Source organism: Mustela putorius, unplaced genomic scaffold (genome assembly GCF_011764305.1).
Source record: "Mustela putorius furo isolate JIRA1106 unplaced genomic scaffold, ASM1176430v1.1 tig00000721_pilon_pilon_pilon, whole genome shotgun sequence".
Taxonomy (NCBI): domain Eukaryota; kingdom Metazoa; phylum Chordata; class Mammalia; order Carnivora; family Mustelidae; genus Mustela; species Mustela putorius.
This window is the reverse complement of record NW_025421456.1, coordinates 2,761,952-2,778,854: the sequence shown is the minus strand read 5'-3', so window position 1 is coordinate 2,778,854 and position 16,903 is coordinate 2,761,952. Positions and strand designations below refer to the sequence as shown.

Below are 16,903 nucleotides of genomic sequence, written 5' to 3'. Positions count from 1 at the left end.
AAAGATCCTTTCTCTTATGCTACTACTGAGATCAGGGATATAAACACACAGAAATGTGCTTCTATAGCCCATCATTCCACACATCTTTCCCTATTCAAACCTCTTGCTCATTTCTCCAAATTCCAATCCCCCTCCTATTATAACAAACATTGTATAAAGAAAATTAAGACTTTGCCCTCAAGAAGTTTCCAGTCCAAGAGGGAAGCCAATGTAGGAATTAAGGATGTTAATTCTGTCTCTAACTAGCTATGGCCGTGGGAAAATCACATGACCACACCAAGATTTATTTTATTTGTAAATGAGGACTAGAAGATTTCTCAAGTTCTTTTTCAGTTTTACAGTCTTGATCACTGAATATATTATATCATAATGTATAACATCATTAAAAATCCTTCTAAGTAATAGAATTTTAAAAATATTTGTGATACAGGAACAATGGGGTGGCTCAGTCAGTTCAGCACCTGCTTCTTGATTTCAGATCAGGTCATGATCTCAGAATCCTGAAATCAAGCTCCACATTGCGTTCTACTGGGCATGGAGCCTGCTTAAGGTTCTCTCTCCCACTCCCTCTGCAACAACCCTCTCCCCAACTGCACTTGCATTCTCTCAAAAAAAAAAAAAATTGTGGTGGGAAAGTAAATACTAAGGAGGGTACTTACTTGTATAATTCCTTTCAATTGGTGTAATTGGGATAGTTTCCAGAGCTTTTTCCAGAAAATCTAACAGGCAGGGACTAATAACCATTTCTTCTGGCAATGACTGAAGTGCTACCCAAGCATATAATTTGGCTGTTTTTACTCCTCCACTTCCTTTTCCTTTGGCTAAAACATTTATAAATGTGAGGTGAATTTAATAGTTCCCATACAACATATAATAATTTTGTGAGAAATCAGAACTATGTATGACAGTTTAATCAGGTGAAGCATCTTATTCCTAAACTATATAAGAACACAGTAAAAATAACAAATTGACAAATATGATATATTAATATTAGAATATAAAGATAATTAATGATGCATATAATACAAGTTATTCCTACTTGCTCTAGGTCACAAATGTTGCTTCAATTTTTTGTTTAAAATTTGCTTAGTGTCTCATTTAGCATTATTTTGTCCATTTAAGAAGATATAGAGAAATTTGACTAACAATATTTTTTGTTAAGTGAGGAAAAATGTTGTTTTCAGGCTTTTCCTGTGTTCCTGTAGTTCTGAACTTGTAGATTACTTATAATGCCTCCCTGCATGACTCCCATCCCTCTTTCCTTCAGAAAGGGAATATTTCTGGGTGAGTAGAATGAACATAATAGCTAAGACTCAGCTAACTTTGGCTTAGGTTTCCACCCCCAACATATAGTAGTTTTGTAAACCTAGAAAAGCAGTTCAACTTCTATGAACCTGAACTTCCCTCATTTATAAAATGGGGATAATAATATCTGTCCTATACTTAATGGGAATAGATAGATGTGCCTTGCCAATTCAAAAGTGATGTAAAAAATATGTATTATTATCACATTTATTAGTTATTTTAAAAGATTTATATATCAAATTCCACCTCTAAAATGAAACTTTTTGAACTAATTCTTATTTAGCCTGATGTTCCCTTTTTTGGGGGAAATTTTACTATATATATAAGGTATTATTCATGTGGTGTGGTAGCCAGATTCCAAAATAGCTTTAGTGGCCCTTGCCTCCTGGTATTCATGCCCGTGTACAGTTTTCTCCCACACTGACTAGGGCTGACCTGTATGTTCAATAAGATATTGTGGAAGTGATGGTTTGTGACTTCTGAGGCTAAGCCATGAAAGACATGCAACTTTAGTAGCTATGTTCTCTTTTGGATCACTCCTTTCCAGGGAAGTCAGTTCCCTTGTTATAGGAACACTTAAACAGCCAATGGACAGGCCCAAATGGGGAGGAACTAAAGTACCAGTTTGCCCACCATGTGAATGGGATGTGATGGAAGTAGGTTTTCCAGGCCCAGTTGAGCATTCTGATGACCACAGCCTAGCCAACATCTTGATTGCTATGTCAAAAAAGACTGTCAAGTCAAGTTAGATTCACCAGCCAAACTGCTCCTGTATTTCTGATCCACAAACTGTGTTTGAGGTTATAGGCCACCAGGTTTGGGATCATTTGTTATGCAGGAATAGATAATTAATAAATGTGGTTAAGACCAATGTACTTTGTCTTAAAAGTACAAGTTTAATGTTTCCACTTAGATCAAAAACTCACAAATATGAACTATATAAAATTTTTTCTAAGTGAATAGATCTAAAAAGTTAAATAAATAATCTATTTGGCATATTAAGATTTTTTTAACAGTGATATCCTAGGTAGTATCAGTTTGAGAAATAGCCAAAAGTTGGGCCAGACTTCTATATGTGAGTTTTATACCATCGTTATTGACAAGTCTATGGGATATTTTTCTTTAACATGTGAATTTGCAAGAAATTCTCAATAGAGCAAGTAAGTGATGACTAAAAGGTTACCAAAAAAATTAAAAATAAAGCATATTTTCCTGAAATACCTGAGGGAATAGGTGGGGGTTGGGGAGGAAGTAAGGTGTTAGTCTTGCTCTGGACATTGCAAGGTAAAGGAGGAGAAGGAGGAGATGGTGCACTATCTTTCATACCATACAGCTTGGACTCTTTAGAGAGCGTTCTTGGCAAGGAAGATCCTCTGGAGGCATTGGGTGATTCGGTCTTTAGTGTCTTGGAATTGTAATGCAACTGTATTAAGACAAATAAACTTTCAAAATTAAAATAATGAAGATGAGAAAAACCAACATTATGTAAAAAAAAAAATGTGGAAGAAAGAACACCAATCCAGGGGTCAGAAGACCCAGTTCCAGTTTATTACAAGTTAACACTGTGATACTAGCAAGATTCTTAGCTGTTTTTCATTTAAAATTTAAAAAGTCATCCCAGATATTAAGTTCCTCCTAACTTAATGTTATAGGAGTCTATAACTCTATAATCTAAAAAACAGTTGTTTAAGTTGGACAAGGAAAGGTTTAACAAATGATATGATTATCAATGCATAAAAAAGTAACTTCGTACTAACAAAGTTCAATGAAGAAGCTGTATAAAAGAAGTGGCAACCTGAAGTTTGGATCTTCTTATGTTCAGAATATAGTTATATCAGAGAAAAATGCTGGAAAGTCTCACTTTAATATAATCGGTAAAGGAAGAACACACATGATAGAAAATAAACACTGCGAAGAATAATCTAATCCTAGACTTTAAGGTTTTTACCTTTACATCAACTCCAGGAATGTAGAATACTGTTGTTTCTAAATCACTAGACTTGGTCTGTAGAGAAGATGGTACTTTCTTGCCAGTCATTAAATGGGTGGTAGAAGCATAATTGGTTTGAAACTTCTTCTTTTTTGAAGGAGAGTCTTGATCTAAACTCCTGGAACTTCTATCATAACTCCTATAAATAGAAAAATGATTTTTATCTTTTTAAAAAAGGCAATCATCTCCTTTTGTTTATAATCAAACTTTTACTTATACAGCAAGTGGAATATAATCCTTCATTAATAAACCTGAAAAAGGAAAGCTCATTAGTGCCTGTAGCTAAGCTGGCTAACACCATGCATGGATGATATTCATGTTGTATGCTCTGGAACTACATAGGGAAGCCACCTTTAGGCTTTCCTGAGGTCACAGGGGTTTCACATGAACGTATCAGGTTGAGCCAAATGAAATTGCCCTTTACACAGGTAAAATCAGTTGAATATCAGCAATCTATTTTAATGAATTAGCATGCTTTTATCATTACTACTACATTTGTAGGAATTTAACTGTTTAAGTGCCTTTTTTATCTTCTCATTTTATAAAACCCTCCTTAGGAAAAAAACCATTAAAAAAAATTTTTATTTTTTAAATGTAATCTTTATACACAACATGGAGCTCGAGGTCACATGGTCTACTGACTGAACCTGCCAGGTGCCCATAAAAATCTTTTATTGTGAAAAATTTCAAACATGCGAAAAGTAAACAGAATGGTAAACTGTAAACCCCTATGGCTCCATCTTCCAGCTTCAACAGTTGTCAGCATTCTGCCCCTTTTTTAAATTGACATCTCTAGTCACTTCCCATCTATTGTCTCAATTATTATTTTCTTTAGTTCAAGATTAGGAGATAAAGGCAAAAATTCAAAGAAAAAATAATCTAATCTTAAACCTATTTATACCACCACTTTTTCAATGATGGAGATAAATGGTGAAGCTACATTCCAATATACTGAGGCTTCTTTGTCCCCAGTTTCCCAATCTTGCTTTTTTTCTGAATTCACCAAAACTCTGAATAACCAAGAAATCTTTGAGTACTGCACTGTTCTTTAAAACAGAAATATTCACAATACAAGAACAGAGACTGAGAAATTTGGGCTTATTTAAAGGAGAATTACAAAGACACAACTCTTTTAATTAAATTGCTAGAATCTAAAGCAGAAATGCATTTCTAGTTGCCAGAAAATTTTATACACTTGTTTAAGGAACTAGTATGTTATACAAGTAACCACTCAAACTTAAAACTCTGATTAAATCCACTCTTTAAATCTGTATTTTGGGAGATGGGTGAAAAAGTTGTTTGTAATTCAGGGATATAGCAATAAAGTTAAATGTACCTTTTCTGACCAAATTCTTACCTTCTCAAGCTTATATCATCATGTTCTTGTAGAAGGGTAGTTGGGTGGAGAACACATTTTCCACTATCAATTTCCACCCGTATATCAAGTTCAAAGTCAATATTTCTCTCTGTAGCTGTGCCACTAAGACTTCGGTTGACTGGAGCTGTGGGCCAGCGTTCTGTAAATAACTGATGAACAGCAGCAAAGCCTGTTGCTTTTTTACGAGATGTGTGTCTAGAGAAAGAATTGACTGTTACATTTTACTAAATTCGAAGAATTTTCAACAAACTATTTCTCAATATGTTATGTGAGCAATAGTCTGTAAATAAATTTTACCATTTTATAAATTCATATATATTACTCAATTAGCTCATACTAATTGAAATTTTTCCCAAGTTTGATGGAGTCACATTTTATTCAACAACCATACACTCAGTAACTATTACACGCCAGCTGACATGCTAGGTGCTGAGGACACAGGCATAATCATTCCTATTGAGGAGTCTGAATGTCAATATATGAACTATATTCTACATTTATAAGATTTCATTTTTGCAAATTGTGAAATGCTATTTTTCTGATTTTATTAAAAGAACAAAGAATAGGGAAAGAAAAAAATAATGTCATATGGAGCTAAATTACATTTAGCTCATTTAGTTTCTTAGTCTAGGCACATTAAGATTTTTTTTCTGGGGGCGCCTGGGTGGCTCAGTGGGTTAAGCCGCTGCCTTCGGCTCAGGTCATGATCTCGGGGTCCTGGGATCGAGCCCCGCATCGGGCTCTCTGCTCAGCGGGGAGCCTGCTTCCCCCTCTCTCTCTCTCTCTGCCTGCCTCTCCATCTACTTGTGATTTCTCTCTGTAAAATAAATAAATAAAATCTTTAAAAAAAAAAAAAAGATTTTTTTTCTGTAAAATTTAATAGTTACACATAATTCTGCAAAGCTCAGTTCTAGACTCTGAAATACTACCGATGGGTCTCAAAACAAAAAGGCCACTTACGAGGGTTTCCGGTAAATATAAAACCTTTCCCTCTCATGGTCTTCATCCTTTTCATCCTTCTCAGAATCTTCACTAGTAGAAGACAAACTGTCATCCCGTCGGCCCTCTTCAGGCTGGAAAGGAATGCCTGATGAATAGCCTCCTGGAGTTTTGGGAGAATTGAACACGGAATATGACCCTTCACTATTTGCGGAGTAATGGGATGGTCCTTCGATGGTTACTGACAAAAGGTCCAGTTCTGTCTCCTCTGGAAACTGAGTGTAAAAAGAAGATGTGAGTCAGGTTCACATTATACATCTCTTACTTAAAAAAAGAAAAAGAAAAAATATATGTTTAAGCATTTAAAATTCTCTCAAGGGTTGAATTTCCTCACCCTGAACCGTCATATGAAATGGCACACCAAGGAAGGAAGGTCTTACCACAGACAGACACACTACTGACATACTAAAAATCAGAGTGAAATTTTACATTATATAAACATATCAGCCTGTTAATTAGTACATATTGTGTAATTCTTTAAGCATAGTTAAACATGCTGTGGAGACAAAACAAACAATGTGATCAACTGTAAATCAGAAGGGCAAGAGAGTAATTAGTGATGGAAGAGCATGCAGTGTCCCTTGAGAAAGTATTTCATGCTTCTGGAAGCTTTTTATAGCTAGCTAGCTTTTAAAAATGAGTCCCGTCCCCCACCCCTCCACAAGAATCTCTATTTGGCTGTAGACAACAGATGTGTCAATCATTATGTAATTAAAGATATGAATCTAACTTATAAATATTATTTTTTAAGGTGAATAGTTTATTATAAACACTATGTCACTGAGAATTGCACCAGAAGGCCACTGTATTTAAGTAGATAAAAAACAAAACAAAACAACAATAACAAAACTTCCTATGACCTAATTTGTTTTTCCAATTTGAGACTTGCTCAAATATCCTTTGAAAATGGGATAAGCTTTTGTGAATTGTTATGTGCAAGGTAATGTAATTTGTTGATACTATTAAATACAACAAAATTAGATACACAAAAATAGAGTACCATAATAAAAATGTCTTACATGCAGAATTCAGCTTTTCCTTATTTTTTACAATATATATGTTATTTAGTAATTAAGTAAAACATTTTATTATTCATCAGAACATCTTCAATATTTTAAAAGTAAGAATCTGTGCAATCCCTTTGTTTTACATTTATTTTACATTTAACCATGCCTTAATGATCTATTCTATAATTTGGGATTTTTATATGCTATTTTTTTAAACAAATAGCTTACATTACTATTTAAAAATAGGACTTGAACCAATTCAAATATTAATGCCTGAGAATTACTTGGTCATTTCAAAACATACTTGATCATTTCAAAACATACAAATAAATCATTCGTTTTACACCTGAAACTGATATATTGTCATGTCTCAATAAAAAAAAAATGGATGGGGAAATATAAATTAGGAGAATCCCTCAATTCAATTCTTTAAATGATTTATTTCCAAGTTCATTTTTAGAAAAAAAAAAAAGGACATGTTTATCAATCTCCCCATAATCTCATAGTTCCTTTTTTTTTTTTTTAAAGATTTTATTTATTTGACAGAGAGAGAGAAATAGTGAAAGAGAAAACACAAGCAGGGGGGAGTGGGAGAGGGAGAAGCAGGCTTCCTGCTGAGCAGGTAGCTCAATGTGGGGTTCAATCCCAGGACCCTGGGATCAGGACCCGAGCTGAAGGCAGACGTTTAATTAACTGAGCCACTCAGGCACCCCTATAATCTTACAGTTCTGAAACAAAATTCACTCTAAGTTCAGTGTAATGGTGGGATATGTACTAAAACTATAGCTTAAGAGGGCAGGGAAACAAAATGTATGAGAAATAAGTGCCACTTTTTAATGTAACTTGATGGAAAATTTCTAGGCAAAGATTTATATACCGAGTGTACGGATATATTTTTAAAATTTAATTTTACTTTCATGACTTATATTCAGGGAAAATATATGGTTCATAAAAATGTTAATTCAACTTTAAGTCCTTGGGTGGCACATTTGCCATACTGTTTTGAACATAATTTTTAAATGGATTTTTAAAATAAATGTATGCTTTTTTTATATGTACACAGTGACTCCAAAGAAATAGCATTCAATGATTAATTTGTTGTTCTGAGAGAAGTTTGATTCTAGTTTCAATTAGTTAAAAATTTTTTTAAAGAAAAGATTAATTTTGTCATTGAATGTAGGGAAAACAGATTCACTTAGGGATTAGCAAATAACTAATAAATAGCAGTTTTATGATTTGGTTAATTTGGTAAGCTGATTTAGTAATTCTGGAGATTCAGTAATTAATATTATACAGAACTAAATAAATACAGAACTAAAATGTTTTCTGCAAGAAATGTTTTCATGCAAGAGCTTATAAAATATACATGATGAAAAAGAATTCAATCTTGAAGCTTTATGTAAAATATTTTTGAGGTTTGAGTTTAGTATAAAATGAAAGGAAGACATTTTGAAAGCAGATTTTCAGGGTAGCTAATTAGTTTTAAAGCAAGATTTATGTTGTTCTTAATAAGTACCTGAAAATACCCTTCCCCAGGACAGCTGGATTGTGGCGTACTTCCCCATATTGTTTTTTTCAACTTAATTAAAATAATAAGAAAATATATAAAAACTCATGAAAAATTAAAAAAACAATGGTTTAAAAGCAAACAAACATTCAAAAAACAAAACAAACATGTTAACATAAATTTTAACATATACAAAATTAAATATAACTTTTAAGCCGACCTTCTAACTTCTGGTTTCTGCTATTATCTCTATATATTCTGAACTAAAATACATAATAAGATAAATAGATAAAGTATAAACATTCCACATTTACACTTGTATGAAAGACCTAGTTTAATATGGTTTCATACTTGAAAGGAAAATTATTCAACTAAGTCTTTCTACCTAAGATCAAGCAGTATGGAATCTTTATTCTAGGTGCAAAACACTAACATGAGCAGCATGGCTCTTAAATGCTAGCATAGCGGCAGTGTCTTGCTGTTTGGTAATTTAAAGACACTTCACCCATCACAACTGGCACTTTCATTGTAGGTAGGAATTCATATTTTGAAACTGTAACTACTGTAATTTTGTAATTACTAAAAATTATTTAACACTGTGTATCTCTAACAAATAGTATCTCTCTTACTGTATCTTGGATATTGAAAGTTACTCTGGGCCCGGGAGATGCTGCATCCACACGGATTTCAGGGAGCTCCTCAGTTTCTCCTATTCGAGAACTGGAAGAAAAATACAAAGTTACTAAACATTAGCATTCTTTTTTTTAAAAAGTCCCTAGACTTTATAAAAGTCTAACAAATGTCAGTAAATTTTTTACTGACATTAAATATTTCTAAAATTTTACCTTATTGAAGGATTAAATTTTTGGTATCCCATTCCTTAATCTTTAGCATCTCATTAAAAAACAAAACAAAACAAAACTGAACGTTTTGATTAACATGAGGTTTTCTGAAACTAAAGCATATTAAAAAAAATATAGTTCTTACTTTAAATGCTCATTTATTAGTAAGACAGTATTTTTCTTTAATCTGTAGAATTTCCATTTTTTCATATGCTAAATATGTATGTAGTCACATCTCTTCTAAAATGGTAAATTTATAGCAGCAGTTACTCATCTGCACACACTCATTTCTTTGAATAGTCCAAAAGTTTACACATAAACTTGTCTAAATAGCAATGTACTTCTTTTCTAAAAAGCACACAGTGATTGCAGTATACATACACTAGAAGAATTCCTCAAATAAATTTTTTAGTTGGATAGTATCCATTATTACCGATATTTGAGTAATAAGATTAATTTTTGCTCCCTTAATTATGTAATTTCCCCAAGTAGAACACAATAAATTAGTGGATCTACATAAAGGAGTCAGTAATTTTATTACTTGTTTCAGTGGATGAAAATAGGTATTACCTTGCCCTTTCCATTCGTTTAAGAGGAGGTCTTCCAGAAGCAGAAATGCTTTTAGAACGGCTATAACTTGGTTTGTAACCCAAACCCCACTTATCCTTTAGAGAAGCAGCCTAATGAAATGGGAGAGGAAGAGTGACTTTAGACAGTTGCTTATTGTCATAGTATCTGACTATAGGTAAAATATTCTATTCAACAAAATAGTATATTTTCCCCAGGTCAATAACATGCTACTTTAAATTTGTCTTTAGGGGAGCCTAGGTGGCTCAGTGGATTAAATAAAGCCTCTGCCTTCAGCTCAGGTAATGCTCCCAGGGTCCTGGAACTGGAAGAAAAATATGAAGTTACTGAACATTAGCATTCTTTTTTTAAAAAGTCCCTAGACTTTATAAAAGTCTAACAAATGTCAGTAAATTTTTTACTGACATTAAATATTTCTAAATACTTACCTTATCGAAGGATTAAATTTTTGGTATCCCATTCCTTAATCTTTAGCATCTCATTAAAAAACAAAACATGAGATCGAGCCCCACATTGGGCTCTCTGCTCAGCGGGGAGCCTGCTTCCCCCTCTCTCTCTGTCTGCCTCTCTGCCTACTTGTGATCTCTCTCCGTTGAATAAATAAACAAAATCTTTATAAAAAAATAGTCTTTAAATGTCATTTAACAGTATAGATGGATCAAAGTAGAGCAGGACTCGGCCACTCTTTAGTCCTAACGTCAATTAGAAGGGTTGTACAATGGAAATATGGTTCACCATCTGGCCTGACAGAGAAAAGAAAAAGACTGGAAACAGGATGAAGGGTACAGAAATAAGCTGAGAAGAAAGGAAACAAAGGGAAGAAGGCCAAAAAAAAAAAAAAAGAATTAAAAGGAAACATTCTGGGAGAAGCTGGGTGGCAGGAGGAGGTAAAAGGGAGATCGGAGGAGAGCAGGAAGGGGAGAGGAGGGAGAGGCTGGGATGGGGAGACCAGTTGGGGTGGGGGAACGATTGATCATTTTAAGTACCACCCCCTGGCATGCCTGCCACAGCACTATATGAAAGGAAAGGAAGGGGTGACCTCAACAGTCTACTTATCTCTAAATGTGTAATTGGGATCTAGATATTGAAATGATCCAAGACAATGGAGATGTGGAATGCAAGAGGACTGAGGAGGAAGTGAGGGGGGGAAGACAGATGAGATATATGCTAAGAACACTGATAAAAGTTCAAGAATTTCCCTAAATCTCTCTACATAGTTTTATTTTTAACAGTCAATTACCAAATATAAACTACCTTATAAATAGTGCATAAGCAGTACTTTACTTTTATTTTATGATTGTTAGGTATACAGTAGCAAAAATTTTAAACAAAGACTTATGCATTACAGATCATCACTATCCATTTATTACCATCGGAAGCCAGTGATGAATAACTTAAACTGGATTTTATCTTCAATTTGAATAAATAATTTAGAACAGTTTTCAAACTAGGATGTCTGGGAGTTCGGGGTGGTCAAGAAAGGTCAAGCCAATAAACCCTGAATCCCTGCAAACTTTCCCCTCTTCTTCTGGTCCTAGCAACTCTGATTTAATGCTTTTTATGTATTAAGGTGCCACTAAAAAATGAAGGGTTCTGCTGATTATTAAAAAAAAAAAAAGAGTTAAGAACCTACCTCTTCTGAAAAAAGTAGTTTTTCCACTAACAAGACCACCTTGACCCAAGGCAACCTACCTTCATTTGAATACATTTTAGAATTATTTTCTACTATATGTTTATAGTATATCTATCTACATACTTATTTCACTTACTCAGCAACTGGACTTATTCAGCAATTGGACCAAAAAAATGTGGTAGGAAATGGAGTCAAAGATAAATAACTTGTTGTTTAAGAGACTCATATTCTAGTTAGCACAACTAAATGTGCATAGAAAAGAGAATGAAGTGCTGAGAGTACAGAGTGGCTAACAGGTAAAGTCAGCTGTGGAAAATGGGACGGGAGTAGAATGGACATGTCAAAAGACTCATATTTGAGTAAGACACTAAAAAGACATTACGGTTTTATGAAAGGTGGATAAAAAGTAGTGGCTAAGGACAGACTGCAGAGTCCCACTGTTTGGGTTTAATCTTGGCTCTGCCAAGGTTAATGACTGTATAACCTTTGTCAAATTACTTGGCTGCTGTCTCAGCATCCTCATTTTTTTTTTTTTTAAGATTTTATTTATTTGAGAAAGAGAGAGATCAAAAGTAGGCAGAGAGGCAGGTAGAGAAAGAGAGGGGGGGAAGCAGGCTCCCTGCAGAGCAGAGAGCCTGACACGGGGTTCGATCCCAGGACCCCGGGATCATGACCTGAGCCGAAGGCAGAGGCTTTAACCCACTGAGCCACCCAGGCACTCCTTAGCATCCTCATTTTTAAAACGGGGAAATAATACATGCTACTTCCTTTGGCTATTGTAAAATTTAATGGGTTGTTAAATGTAAAGTGCTTTAAATAACACCTAGTACCTAGTAGATATGGAATGTACAAATCAAGTGGTATTATCACTAGAAATGGAGAACGAAAGAGAACTTAAGTATGGTCACAAAGTTTCATAAAGTGAAAAATAAAAGAACGGTCTACTCTAATAATAAAATTCTTCTTAAATGTTTACTCACTCGCATACTGGACCTCCGTAATTTCTTACGAACATCTCTTCGAATATCATTCACAGCAACAGATTCTAACTGTTGATAACGCTGAATTTCTTGGTTTATGGTTCCTTCACTTGCACCTAATTTTCTGGATGCAAAATAAATACCGCAATTAGTGTAAAGGGGTGACAGAGTAAGACTGATTTATATTTGCTCCCTTTTAATTCTTTCACTTTCAGAATATCAAAGATATATGGACAGGCCAAAATCCTTAAAGTTAACACTCATACCTAGTAAACTGTTAAAAAGCTCTCTAATATTTTAGGAAACAGCTCTTTCCCACTTCCGCATTAATAGCCTCTGTGACAATCTCATGAAAGCTATGGACTCACTCTGCAGAATAATGTCTGAATGTAAAATTATACATATATTTAAGCCTCAGGTAAAATTTAAAGGGAGGATGTATATTTTGCTACAAGTCACTTTTAACCCCCAAGAGCAAAACTCACACTGCAATGTAACTCAACAGGAAAATGTGAATCGCTCTATCATAATTAATTTACAGATCATTTTTTAGGTAATACCTTTCATTGTACAAAATGCACATTATTGTTTAGAGTTCCTGAATGCAAAAACCACAGACACAGGTGGTATATGAAGATCAGAAAAGATAGGCATGACTATCACCTTTTGGGAAAACAAAAATTTCGAAGTTTGATGATTAGGATACTTTGTCTTCTAGAGCAAGTATTATTTAATCAATAATATGCAGTAGGCAATAGATAAAGAAAAAAATATTACCACCACCTACTCCCGACCTCCCTACTCATCTTATATCCATCTCAGTTTTAGAGAATTGTTAATAACAAGCAGGCAAAAAAAAAAACCAAAAAAACAAAAACATGAACTTTAACTTCAGACACACACAAGTTCAAATACCACTTCTTTAACCTCTCTGAGACAGTTTTCTCACCTATAAAGTTCGGATAATGCCATCTAATCTCACAGAAATCTTGTGAGGATTATATTAAAATAACATGTCAGATTCACAATTGGTACTTAAAAAATGCTAAATTTGTTTCCTTCCTTAAAAATTTAAATTCCAGACACGTGTTGTGATGAGCACTGGGTATTATATGCAACTAAGGAATTGTTAAACACTACATTCAAAACTAATGATGCACTGTATGTTGGTTAACTGAACATTAAAAAAAAAATTTACATTCCAGAAATACCAATGTTAGCAAGACTAACACATATATTAATATACATATGTGAAGGTATATATAGATATATACGCATATGCAGAGATATGTATATATGATACATAGTCTGTCATTAAACTGCCCAGAAATGGGGAGTTGTGATGAGAGCTGGACAGAACCTCACACCTAACTTCATCAGTAATGAATGTATGATCTCAGGCAAATTATCAAACTCTACTGGACCTTGGTGATCTCATTTATAAATTAAGGGGGGTATACTGGCCCAAATCCAGTTTTCTCCCTATTTAAAATTCTATGATTCCATTATTAAAAATATTATATTATAATAAAAATCATTACACATACTTAAGATCATCTATTACTTTGGCCTGTTCATTCAGTTCTCTGATATCGACTATACGCTTCATAATTTTTCTTCCTCTAAGTTCTCCTGGCTGGCTACAAGATGCTCCTTGTCTTCGATAGTCTACAGCTTCCTGAAAAATCAAAAGCATGTCTGTTAATACCACTTTCAGGTCACACCGCAAATCTATACTATCACAAGAATAACACCTTAAATCAAAGGAAGCATGCAAGAATCAAAGCCATCTATATCAAGTAAGATGATTGGAATTCTCCAGTGATTCAAATCCCTTCATTTTCACAAGGAATCTATGTAGCTGCTACCTACATTTCCCCATGAGTGAGCTCTGCATGCTCTCAAATGGGACTGGCTAGACTGAGGGGAGCCCCACATCTCTGGGTCACACAGATACTCTGCAGGAACAGAATGGCGCTGATTTGGGGGCGTCAGGCCTAGAAGGTGATTTACAAGTCGCTGCCCAAAGGTGAGCTTGTGGCCATCTCCACTTACTGAACTTCCATCTGAACTCTAAATAATAAACAGTAACATTAATTTTTAAAAAATTTCTTTCTAAGAACAGGACTATTTCAGGAAACAGTTAAAAGATATTTTAAAAATGTTTAAACCAATACCAGAATAAAAGCCGAGAGTAACTTGCTTTTAAACTACCAAATAATTTATACTATAAAACATACAGTACAGAGGGAAATACATTTTTTAAATGTATATTTTGTGTACAAGCACTTTGCTTTTCAGATTCATTTTTTAGCATCTTTATTGAGATATAATCCACATGCCATAAAATTCACCCATTTAAAATGAACAATTTATTGGTTTTGACTATATTCACAGTTGTACAACTGTCACCACAATCTGTTTAGAACATTTTCACCACCCACCCCCAAATGAAAGCTCATAACTAACAGCAATCTTTCTCCATTCCCCATCCCCAATTCCCCCAGCCCTCAGCAACCACTAACGTACTGTCTGTCTCTATAGGTTTGCTTTCACTTTGTTTTTACGTTAGTACATTACCTATCGGTTAAGGCACAAGTCTTTTGACAGCTAATAAGAAAAGTATCAATAAAAAGATAATATTATGAAATTTTAAAAAATTAAAAAATATAGACACAGGAAACCATCACTCTCTTCTTTCCTCTACAATTATCAACTACAATATAATAAATAACATTAAGTCAATCTTTTCCCTGTCTCAGGGTAAAGGATAGTCCAGAAAAGTCTAACAGTGAGTTTACTTACAGTATGGATGGTGGGAGACATAGTATCAACTTCATCCTCATCTGACAGGTCAGCTATGTTCACTGAATTTAGATCAGCAATGTCATCTATGTCCTCCTCTCCTGTCAGTGTCGTAAGGGTATTGCCCAGAGCATTAAGTCTTTTGCCAATGTTAGGATCCATATGGACATCGATCCCACACATCTTCCATAAAACATTGAGTGTCCACGTTCCAGCACTACTACTTTCTGTTTAAATAAAGAGAAGTGGCATTTTTGGTAAGTCTTGATTGAGTTCAGATATTTAAATCAATCTATATTTCAGGAATAAAATGGATGATGGTTTTATTTAATAACTAATCTCTCCACAACTAGGTCTGGGATTGATTTCCCTCTGCAGAGTGTGCACCTTTGTTTCCTCTGTGCAGCACCCTTCTTTCTCCTGCGAACAATGGATTCCCTCTTCCCCCCACTCCTGAACTGATCTACCCTCCCATGGCTATAATGGGAATTTCCATGACCCTCACTTATTAGCCAGAATTAGATAAGTAAGCCAGGTGAGAGTCAAAGTTGGAAATCTAAAAACCCTTCTCTGGACTTCAGGAAAAAAAAAATGATCCCTTCTCTAGTGCTTGAGGGAGGGGGAATGAGGCTCATGGGCTATGGGCAGCCATATCTTCTGGCATGTGTAAGGAGGAAGTCAGTAGTATGAAGAAAATGAAGCAGCCAGAGAGGAGCAAAGAAGAAAGCCCTGGTGGCAGTCGAAATCTTGGATCCAGGAGTTTCTGAGGACCTCTGAACTGACCTGTTCCTTATCTTCACTGAGATAGCCATTTCGAAGCTTAACTGTGATCTGCATGTATCCTTTTAATAAACTCTCCCTTTCGGTTAAGATGGTTTTCATGGGTTGTCACTTAAAAACCAGAGTTCTGACAATGACTTTTACATGACCTTTCTCCAAATACATATGCGTTTACCTCAGTTATCACCCATTTCTTCTAACATTACTCCTGGAAATTTCCTAATCTTTTCAGTTCTCCATCAGTGGGACTGTTGGCCTTGCTATTTTCTGAGGCAAGTTACTTAGGATGAGCACCAAGGCTAGGTTTGGGGAGGATAACAAGAAATAGTAAGGAGAGAGAGGAATTCTACTAACTTTAATCAGCTTCTACTCGCACAGACATTTTGAGGATGTAGCTCCCTTTAGCTCACCCTTACTCTTTACCTTTACCAAGTAAAATCAATAAAAATGTAAATTGTACTATCTCATCTTAGTCGAGACAGGTTATAACTTCTGGAGTTATCTCCTAACCAGTTTCCTAAGATTTTTTTTCCTTTCTAATCCTTGAAAGTGTCTGCTTTCTTGCTCACAAAAATTCAGTAGCTCTCCCACTTTCTACCAAATTAAGTTCAGACTCCTTATTATCCTTTAATATTTTTCCCATATTACTTTTCACATAACTCTGTCTACCCAGTCTGGACAATTCTGACTAGACACTGGTTTCACAGCATAACTAATATTCTGTCGGCCTGAATTTTCTGACCCATACCCTTCCAGTTTTTGCTTCAGAAACAATTTTGTCTGTCAAGTCCCTGTTCAAATACTTGTTAAATATTAAAAGAAGCTTTCTCTGCACCACCTGAGTAGCTCAGTTGGTTAAGTGTCTGCCTTTGGTTCAGGTCCTAATCCCAGGGTCCTGGGATCAATCCTGCCTTTGTGCTCCCTGCTCTGTGGCGAGCCTGCTTCTCCCTCTGACTCTGCCTCTCTCTCTGCCTCTTTTGTCTCTAATCCTAGTATCCCTCAAAATTTGAATTTTTTCTCTTTCCTCATCAGATTTCAGAAGCAATTAGAATTTCATATTTTATTGAACTTACCACTTTTAGCTTAGTC

General features: G+C 34.8%; 1 protein-coding gene across 5 annotated transcripts in view; it reads right to left on the bottom strand.

The window, feature by feature from the left end:
• Positions 1–16,903, bottom strand: part of KIAA1109 (KIAA1109 ortholog) — a 220,928-nt gene that overhangs the window by 36,695 nt on the left and 167,330 nt on the right. For 2 of the 5 annotated variants that reach the window (XM_013053923.2, XM_045083612.1), the window contains 12 exons: positions 15,035–15,261; positions 14,102–14,302; positions 13,777–13,907; positions 12,230–12,353; positions 9,599–9,708; positions 8,816–8,906; positions 8,196–8,258; positions 5,634–5,887; positions 4,653–4,868; positions 3,254–3,434; positions 2,527–2,728; positions 660–821 (listed from right to left, as the gene is read on the bottom strand). In XM_013053923.2, the coding sequence (XP_012909377.1) occupies positions 660–821; positions 2,527–2,728; positions 3,254–3,434; positions 4,653–4,868; positions 5,634–5,887; positions 8,196–8,258; positions 8,816–8,906; positions 9,599–9,708; positions 12,230–12,353; positions 13,777–13,907; positions 14,102–14,302; positions 15,035–15,261 (1,962 nt within the window). The remainder of the gene's footprint in view (positions 1–659; positions 822–2,526; positions 2,729–3,253; positions 3,435–4,652; positions 4,869–5,633; positions 5,888–8,195; positions 8,259–8,815; positions 8,907–9,598; positions 9,709–12,229; positions 12,354–13,776; positions 13,908–14,101; positions 14,303–15,034; positions 15,262–16,903) is intronic. The other 3 variants (XM_045083614.1, XM_004747974.3, XM_045083613.1) reach the window with 2 other exon arrangements.